We start from the raw sequence: 10,041 nt of genomic DNA, 5'->3' as shown, positions 1-10,041 counted from the left end.
CCCCCCCCCCCCCCCCTTCCAGGGGAGCATGAGCAAGAACCATGGCACAACAAAATAAGGCAGTATGTATGGCGGGCTGAATTTATCCACAGTTATTCTGCCACTTGCCAGTGCAACCAATCAATTTTGGATACTAAAATTACATTTGCTTTAATCGGCTCTAAAGTTGGCTCCTCGTGCCTTATATAATCACTGTCGCTTCCTGACTTATCTGTATTGGAGTACGTCATAATACCGGGGACTGCACTGTATAAAACTGAACACCAGTCTTGCAGAAAGTGCACCACTGCAGGAGCGTGCAGTTTCTTCACACCGTGACCAGATCTAAAAGTACAGCCATGAATGCCACTCAACACCAGCAGAACAACCAGACAGGTAAAGAGTTTTTATTACCAGAACACATGGACGAATTGATGAGATATTCATTGTATCTTTATATGGTTTTAATGTTTTCCTCCAGCACTGAAAAAACCCAGGTCCAAGAAGAACACTCATCATTTCACAGATGTGCACGATCTGCCTTGCATCGAGAAGATTGTGTGCACTGTCGGCGAGACTCCACAACCCATCCAAACAAACATCACAGGCAAATTCCCAGAATGGATCAGCGGCAGTTTCTTGAGGAATGGCCCAGGGAAGTTTGAAATCGGAAACCAGAAGTAAGTACAATGCCTTGAGAGAAAGAAATACTATGCAGGTAATAAAGGCAGCACCTCCATCCGAGGCTTCCAGTAAGTGTTTTTTGTTTTCTTCCTCAGGTTTAACCACTGGTTTGATGGCATGGCTTTGTTACATCAGTTTAAAATTTCCAAGGGGCAGGTGACTTACAGGAGCCGCTTCCTTTCCAGTGACAGTTACCAGGCCAACAATGAAAAGAACCGGATTGTTGTTTCCGAATTTGGAACAGTCAGTGTGCCAGACCCTTGTAAAAACTTTTTCCAACGCTTCCTCTCAAGATTTGAATTACCAAGTAAGTCCACTGTCAAACCGCAGAAAAGAAGCTGATTCCATTACACAGTATTTTAATCACACAAACCAATGATTATGAATTCAACTGATCTGTGTTGTAATTTGGAAACTTCTTGTATCTGCTCTAGAGCACACCGATAATGCCAATGTGAGCGTTGTGACCTACAAAGGCGATTACTATGTCAGCACTGAATCGAACATAATGCACAAGATCGACCCTGAGACGCTGGAGGCAACCAAAAAGGTAATGATCAGTTTCATTTTACAATACATCCTGATTTTCTATTGCACTTTCACAACAGCTGCAACTGCAACACTGCAACAAAGCGCTTTACAAAACAGTTAACATTAAATAAAATAAACACAACACAAAACATAAAAAAACCTGGACAGTCGTGCAATCTTAACCACTTTTCCCCTCATATGCTTTGTTGTCTAAAGCACTTCTAAATGAAAGAGGAGATAATCAAAGTGTCCCTTCACCAGTGGATTAGCGACGTCATGCTCAAAATGTGCATACGTCTGCTACAAGCTAAATTTGAAAGTAAATAAGAAGCTGTAGCATCAGTTGATGAAAAAAGATTGGTTCACTTCTGTCCCATGCAAATTTCCCCAGTGTGGGACTAATAAAGGTTATCTTATCTTATCTTAAATCGGTTTCACTTCCAAGCGCCGATTCTCACTTCCAGATACGCATCTGTGCTCTGCGCCGACGCTTCTCTCTCCCCATCCTCGACTCCACAATGGATGGATGTATAGAAACAAATATTTCTGCTACGACTCAACTGTGCATCACAGCTAATTTCATTGGCATTGGCATACAATGGCTGGTAAAGCCCATAACCATCTATCCATCCATTCATTTTCCGATCTGCTAATCCTCACGTGGGTGCTGTCAAAAGGAGTCTATCCCAGCCGTCTTTGGGCAGCAGGCGGGGTACACCCTGAACTGGTTTCCAGCCTATCGCAGAGCACACATAGCTGAGCAACCACCCACGCTCACAATCATACCTAGGGACAATTTACAGTGTTCCATTAACCTGCCACGCATGTCTTTGGAATGCGGGAGGAAACTGGAATACCCAGAGAAAACCCATGCAGGCACGGGAGAACATGCAATTTCCAAACAGGAAGGCCAGATCGAACCCTGTACCTCTGCACTGTGAGGCCAACGCGTTAACCAGTCCCCCACTGGGCCGCCGCCCGTAAACATGCTAAGAAAAAAATCTTTCATTGAGACTGGAAAAAAAAAAAATCAAAACAAACATTATGCATCTGTCAAGATGTGATGCGCTCCTGAAAAAGAGCAACCCGAAGTGGAATTGCCTCATTTGTTGGGTTTGTCCGATATTCTCACCAAAAGGGTTAACATCTAAAATGATCATCTAATGACAGCAGGTCTAAGAGAAGGGGGTTTCCAGTCTAGACTCTTTTTTTTTTTTTTTAAGTAAACGCCTTGTCTCGATTGAATCTGTATCGACTAGGTGAACTGGAGGGATTTTATTGCTGTTAACAGCGCCACCGCCCACCCTCACGTCGATGTTGATGGAACAACATACAACATGGGGAATTCATTCTCCCTTAAAGGTAGAGTACTTCAGTACTTCAAGATAAAAATCGCTTTGCTCGACTTGTTTGGTAAAATAAGTGACAAACTCTATGTGTATGTACTCTCAGGGTCATATTACAACATTATCCAAGTGCCTCAAACGAAATACAGCAGCGAAGAAACCCTGGAGGGAGCCAAGGTGCTTTGCTCTATTCCATCAACGGACTCTGCCAAACCCTCCTACTACCACAGTTTTGGTAAGCAACAGACCTGCAAAGTCCTGTCCCGAAACATACTTCAAAACGACCCCACAACACAACATTTTTTGGTATATTAGACATCAAACACTCCTTTTTTTTTGTTTCCTAATATTTGAAGAGTTGATAAAATTCAGCTTTTTCATGTACCGGTAACCAAAACCAGATCTAATTTGCTTCCCCATAGGTGATGGCATTATATTCCCTAAACTTAGTGTCTACAACAATTATAGCAGGGGTCACCAACCTGAGAGTGAGAGCTACTTCATGTGTCCTGATTGTGTGAAGGGCTACCAAATTGATACACGTCTGAAATAACATTTGTACAAATTAGATTTAATAATATTAGAATGTGTTATTTTGAATACTTAATGATTTTAATTTTCAGGCTCTGATCATCTTAAAGATGTCTCAAAATTCTGCCCGTGTTTGCATTTTTTTTTTTGTTATTAAACTTTTTATTGAATTTTTTAACCAGTTATAAAAAAGAAAAACATGGCCACGTGTTCAGATACACAGAACCACATCAGTTCCGGGCATCAAAATAGTACATACATCACATAGACTTCCCGGTGAAACGGATCACAGTTACTGCCCTCCCGCGTATACAATGTCCTGAACACTGTGCCATACAAGTAAAAAAAATAATGAAATAAAATAAAATAAAATAATAATAAACAAAAATAAACTAACTTGAGTGGAATGGGGCCAATAGGGTAACTCAACTATCTGTTTAAGCACGTGTTTGCATTTTTAATTCATAATTTCTACTGTATGAGCAAATCACAATCCTAGCACAGGCAGGCTATTGGTTTGGTCCTCACGGGCTACCTGGTGCCCGTGGGCACCACATTGGTGACCCCTGAACTATAGTAATATTTCCCATTAAAGTGATGTGAGGGTGATTGTTAGCCTCTCAAGAGAAAATCTTTGTTGCCAACAAGTTATCAGCATCATGGCAAATGAAGCGTTCTTTGTCCTACCCACTGCAGCAATGTCTGAGAACTACGTGGTATTTATTGAGCAGCCCCTCAAGATGGACCTGTTGAGAATCGTAACAGGCAAGTTGAGAGGAAAGAGCGTTAGTGACAGCTTCTTCTGGGACCCCAAACTCAAAACAATCTTCCATCTGGTTCTGAAAAAAAACGGGAAGGTGAGGTCAAAATGAATGAAAGTCTTTTTAGTCTGCAGACTGTGCCTCAAGCACTTTTTTTTTTTTAAACTCGTTTTAATTATAGGTGAGCTCCTTCCAGTACCTTGCTCAGCCACTGACAACCTTCCACCAAATCAACGCCTTTGAGGAAGATGGTCATTTAATCATAGATATGTGCGTATCAGATGATGGCCAGATAATTTCAAACTACAATATCCAGAACCTTCGCAAGTCTGGGGAAGATCTTGATGAGGTAAGCAAGTTGAACAAGCAGCACGACACATCGCCACAGGAAATAACATCTATCCAACAGATGGTTTCAGGACAATTATTTTTCTGGATGAAGACTAAAAGTACAGCATCTTTTTTTCCACAGGTGTATAACACACTGTGTAGAATCTTCCCACGTCGCTTTGTTCTCCCACTCAATGTTGATGACAAAACACCGTACGACCAGAACTTGAACAGCTTGCCTAACAGCTCAGCCACTTCGTTAAGGATCGCCAAGAACAAGGTAGACTTCTTTCAACATTTTCATTCTCTGAACTGTTTATGCTCACTAGGCTCGGCGGCAGGCAGTCAGTCGCGGCTGTCAGTGGGTAAAAGGTGGGCTTCACCCTGAACTGGTCGCCAGCCAGTCACAGGCCTTACAATTGTCTCACAAGAATTAAAAAAAAAAAACCACACACACACACACACACAAAACAAAAACACGGCACAAGATTTCAGATGATTTCTTCAGTTTCATTAATCAAATCACTTGAACATTTATGCAGATATTCTGTACCCATGAGGATCTCCATGGTGAAGACCTTCACGAGTACGGCGGTCTTGAGTTTCCTCAGATCAACTACGGCAAATACAACACCCGCCCCTACCGTTACTTCTACGGCTGCGGCTTCAGACACCTCGTCGGCGACACACTGATCAAGATGGACATTCAAGGAAAACACATGAAGGTGGGCGAACCGTAGCTTTTCTTTTGGTGTTCAGCAACAGTGTTGGGGCAAAACGAAAATTGCAATTTGAGTTTACACAAACAATCAACGGTAACAATCACCGGTTCACTTCCTGCTGGTTTTAAGGTTTCATAACTTTCCTCTACTTTTTCTGCCAAGGTCTGGGAACAACCTGGCCTATATCCCTCAGAGCCTGTCTTCGTACCTTCCCCAGATGCCACCGAGGAGGATGATGGTGTTATTTTGTCAGTGGTCATCACTCCAAATAAGGTTGCTCCAGTTTAGTAAAACTTTGTGTGTGTGTGTGTGGGGGGGGGGACAAACAAACAAAAAAAACATTCATCTCATAATCTATATCACCAAGCTAACCTATGTTGCACTTGAAAAGTAACATAACCTTGCCAGGTCAAAATGTGCAAAACCTGTTAAATGTTCGCAAGCGAACACGATTAATCCATTTTGACGAGTCTTTGAAAAAAAAAAAAGTATGAATCCAAACCGACATATTTGACAAAGATGTCCTCTTTGCATTGTTTCAGACTCCTTCAACAAAACTTCACAGAACGTACACAGTGAACGGCATGGAAAGATCGATGGAGCAATTATTTGATTTGGCTTTTATGTCATTTCGGAAAAGAAGTCTTCAAGTGCACAATTAGTTTATCTGCACACTACATCATCAATATGATGCAAGAAACAATGTACACTTACTACCCCAAAAATGAAATAATCAAATTTAATGTTCGATACAAATAACATCATTAAAAAAAAAACACGCTGTCACATTTGCTTTTTGGAAGTCTTCCAATCCAAAACTGCTAATTATTATCCCTCTTTTTAAATTTTTTTTCAGGACAAGAGTACATTCCTCTTGGCTTTGGATGCTAAGACCTTCGAGGAGCTGGGCAGGGCTGAGGTGCCAGTGAATATCCCGTACGGCTTCCATGGAACATTCAATGCCACAGCATAGCCGTTTAGCCATTTGATGGTTCATCATATTTCATACTGCACTAGTTGATACGTATATGACTCTGCATATCTCAAATAGGGCCATATTTTATTTTAAGTATTACCATATTAATGGTTGTTTGTCTGTATGTGCCTTGCGACTGGGTGGTGACCAGTTCAGCGTCTACTAGGACACCTGAAAACCGGAAGAGGATATGTTGTTTCCTCTTTATCAAAGAGGTTAGATTGTCAATTGTGTTTCTAGATAAACTCTTGTTTGTAATCCTGTACCATATGCTTTTTTCTTCTTTCAAAAATAAACAAATCAAGGTATTGCCAAAGTGTAGGCTACTGTATTTGTTCTGGGGTTGAGCAAGGCAGGTTCATCAACTGCAACTTCAAGACAAAGTCTTGTTCACATTTGCAACAAAGAGTTTGGCTCCACCGTGTGGTTCTTTCTTTGGAATAGACATTGGCAACTTATTGGAGTTTTAACATTTGACAGTGAAATTAAACAGTTCTCATCAAAGGGTCAGGCTAATAACAGAATGAATATTACAGACATGGTATTATTATTGCAAATGGCAGTGAAAGGACACACACGCATGCACGCAAACACACACACTTTTAGTGGTTTGCAATTATTTGAGAATGTGAAACCAAACAGGTGAATTCTGAAAAGAAACATCCAATGCAGTAAACAAATAAAGTAGTAAAGATATATTAACCTAAGCAATAACAGTCACATAAATGCCAGATTATGCTAACTTTACTGCCATGTGATATAACAGGGTGAATTCAGAGGCAATGCACACTTTAAAGAGAACAGAAAATCTTAGTTCTCTATAAAATGAAACATCTCATGTATACAGTTCATAAGGCGAAGTGAATTTTACAATTGATCAGAAATGTGAACCAATGTCTGCTTCAGGTGATTCTTTTTCTCTTTTAGGATGGATTCAAGGTTTTGAGCTTCTTGCAAAAGGCTCTCCAGCTCCTTCCTTTGAGTGATATCCACCGCTGCTTTCTCACTGAATAAAAAAAAAGTCCAGAAAGAATTTACTAGAATGTAGTATTACTAGGTAAATGCAAAATTTCTTTTTTTTTTTACGGTTACTTTGATGAAATTAAATTATGGTTTTCTTAAAGAAAAAAAAAGGGTATTTCGGCAAGAACCAGGGAGAAAGCACTAACGTTGATATTGCTCTATTTTACACTCTCTGCTGGAACTGCCACCTGTTTTCCACTTCTGTTGTAAACGACACGAGTTACTATTCAAGTAAGAGGAACAGATTAAGTACTGTCAAAGAACACTGATGGAGGGGTGGCAAGATCTATTGCAATGATTCCCAACCACCATTAATGTGCCATGAAAGATCATAAGGTATGCTGCAGGAAATCTTCCAGTTTCACTTAAGTGGTCTGAAAATTATTATTTATTAACATGAATGGTGTACAGACGCTCCCCAGCTTACGAACGAGATACGTTCCGAACGATCGTTCGTAAGGTGAATTCGTTCATAAGTTGCTTCGGTGCTATATTTTGTATGGAATGTTTCTCCATCTCTTCTAAGATTTTCCCTCTTTTCTTGCTAATGATCGTCGATTGCATCGGCACTGCACCTTTCACGTGTTCCATTATGCGATCTTTCTGTTTATAAATGGTACCGATGGTCGAACGATTCATGTTGTATGCACGTGCAACACTCACCATTTTCTCGCCCGCATCAAGCTTCTTTATTATTGCCACTTTCATTTGAAATAAAATGGCTTGCCTCTTCTTTAACAACTGGGCAGAGGAAGCCGGATTCAGGGTGGATGCTGGGCGAGCTCTCACAGCGCCTCACGTCGGTATTAGCGGCGGAAAGAAGCACTACAGTACCTGTACTCGGAAAAAGGCGCGCAATACAAAATCTTTTTCTTTTCTTTTTCGACATACCTGTAAAAATGTTCGGATGTACCTTTGTTCGTAACTCGGATGTTCGTAAGTCGGGGAGCGTCTGTATCTCTATGCCAGGGAGAGTAACAAGCAGGACAATTTAATGTTCTTCCACTAGATGGCAGAAGGTAAATAAACAGGGCTGGTGTAGCCACCTGTATCCATTTGCACTTTTGTTTGTTGGGTGTGCTTTGCAATTTTGCAATAAGTAAAATATGTGACGAGGCTCAATCAAGGTTAGGAAACACTGACCCAGAGCAAAAGCCTCTTGGGCAAAGAACAAAAGCAACAGGAACACACGGCCTCTGCATCCACATGCAATAAATAAATCTTTGCCCACATAAAAATGATTGAAAGGCTGTTGAGCCTTTCAGAAGCCTGAAAAGGTGGTTGAGCATTTAGTTGACTCCATTTCTCACTGGTGAGATTAAATCATTAAATTATATTTACCTTATGTGTATGATAGTCAGAAAATCGCACAGGTGCAGGAATAAAACTTGAATGACAGTTGTTTAAGTGACATACCTTAACATATCGGCAAACTTTGAAAAAAGCACGCTGATATCTTGACCTGCACCTGCAACAAGATGATCAACTAATTACAATAGAATAATGAAGCGAATGTGTAGGCGAGGTGACAAGTATCATGTTTTGGTTGCAATGGTTTGTCATTTTACTGGTTACCCAGATGACATTGCATCGCTTATCCTATAATTGATTGTTGTAGTATGGGTCCAGTTACCGAATAACACGTTGAAATTCTATTCTAATTCAACATTTTCAGAATCAACTTGACTAAAATCATTATTGCAGGGCCTTATATCACTGTATTTCAGAAACGTTGAACCTCATTTCTGTGAGTCCCGTCTGGTTAAATGTCTGGCAATTATGATATCCTATCGTTTGTAGGAATGCGTACCTGCAGCTGTAGTTTCAAATGAATCCACTTTAGTCGCTGTTTGGTAATGGCGTTTCTTCTTTGTGATTTGCGATGACTTGGCTGTATTTCCACAAGTTTGTTCCATCTAATTTAAATGGAAGGAAAACTGATTCCAAAATAAAGTTTAATTCCATCAATCCAACGAAACAACTCCACCTACCTCCTGGGGTGTCGTATATTTAGATCCTGTACTGTCTTTTAATCCCTTTTGTGACATGTTACTGTAAATTAAAAATACGTGTCGTAATTTTACATTCTTAATCGATATGCTTAGCATAACCTGACTTGTGAGACTGTAAACTAAACCTGATTCAATCTCCTTGTTATTTTACGATGGAGGTCTTCGACGCCACTTATTTTATTCTGTGCAAGATATCCAGGTATCATTATTTAGTCATACACACAACGCGCAGTCGTCACTGTCAGTTAAGGTACACGTTTAGCAATCATGAAGAGGCTTGTGTTTGTGGATAAATACCTAGCTTACCTGTGTGCTAGTACAATTAAAACGAATTTTCCTACTTACAAAACGTGTGCGGGATTTTTTGGTCGAAACTTTGTTAATATGTCTTGAAAAACAGGAACATCTTCGTGAAGTTACTTTAATAGTTTGTATGTCATAATTTAGTTGTTTAAAAAAACGATTTATTTCGCTGAGAAGCATCAGCTCGTCTATATGTTGCCTTCAATGTACCTCGAAAATCTAAAATTCGTACAGCAGTTTAAATAAAATAGCACACAGGTACTTGGTATATTTTCTGCTTACAGAACATAATTCATACAATGATTAATTTATCACGTTGTGCAAGGTGTTCATGGAATTAGGAAGAATTTGATTGGTGTAGATGGGTACGAACGGTGACTTTTTCATTTTGTCACATAAACCAGAGCAACAACAAGACTTATGATTTATGTTGTCTGAGTATATAATTAAGAGCAAATGAGTGTATTTGAAAGAATGACTAGAAATTAATGCATCTGGACAAATTTGTTTTCAAGATTTTATCATTAAGTCTCTGATGGTGTAGTGGTGCAGTCACCCAACTTGTGTGTGGGCACTGGGCAGCGTGGGATTGGTTCCCATTCAGTGACGGTGTGTGTGAATGGTCAATGGTTGTTTGGCTCAAGATGTGCCCTGTGAGAGACTGGCCACCAGTGTAGGGTGTGGTCTGCCTTCAGTCCGAAGTCAGCTGGAATAGGCTCCTGTGACCTTGTTCAGGATAAGTGGTGTTAAAAATAGAAGGATGGATAGGGGGGTTTTTTTCTTTGTACTCCACCACAATGGAATACGATGTGATTGACGTTGTTTCACAAAAACAGCAAACTT

The 10,041-nt window shown here is 40.2% G+C and overlaps 1 protein-coding gene across 2 annotated transcripts; it reads left to right on the top strand.

Moving 5' to 3' along the window:
• The first annotated feature begins 147 nt into the window (after nucleotides 1-147).
• Nucleotides 148-6,169, top strand: bco2b (beta-carotene oxygenase 2b). Of its 2 annotated transcripts, XM_019861342.1 has the most exons (12): nucleotides 151-375; nucleotides 461-659; nucleotides 759-970; nucleotides 1,098-1,213; nucleotides 2,454-2,556; nucleotides 2,647-2,775; nucleotides 3,768-3,928; nucleotides 4,014-4,181; nucleotides 4,305-4,442; nucleotides 4,705-4,887; nucleotides 5,047-5,157; nucleotides 5,741-6,169. In XM_019861342.1, exons 1-12 carry the CDS (start codon nucleotides 339-341, stop codon nucleotides 5,855-5,857), a joined length of 1,674 nt encoding a protein of 557 aa, XP_019716901.1. In that variant the 5' UTR covers nucleotides 151-338; the 3' UTR covers nucleotides 5,858-6,169. The 2 variants fall into 2 exon arrangements, with proteins under 2 accessions (XP_019716900.1, XP_019716901.1); XM_019861341.1 differs by having other exon boundaries at nucleotides 148-375; nucleotides 4,014-4,442.
• The last annotated feature ends 3,872 nt before the right edge of the window (nucleotides 6,170-10,041 follow it).

Source organism: Hippocampus comes, unplaced genomic scaffold (genome assembly GCF_001891065.2).
Source record: "Hippocampus comes isolate QL1 unplaced genomic scaffold, H_comes_QL1_v1.1 scaffold122, whole genome shotgun sequence".
In the NCBI taxonomy this organism is placed as follows: Eukaryota; Metazoa; Chordata; class Actinopteri; order Syngnathiformes; family Syngnathidae; genus Hippocampus; species Hippocampus comes.
Note: the sequence above shows the minus strand (reverse complement) of the source record. Positions and strands in the feature narration are given on the sequence as shown.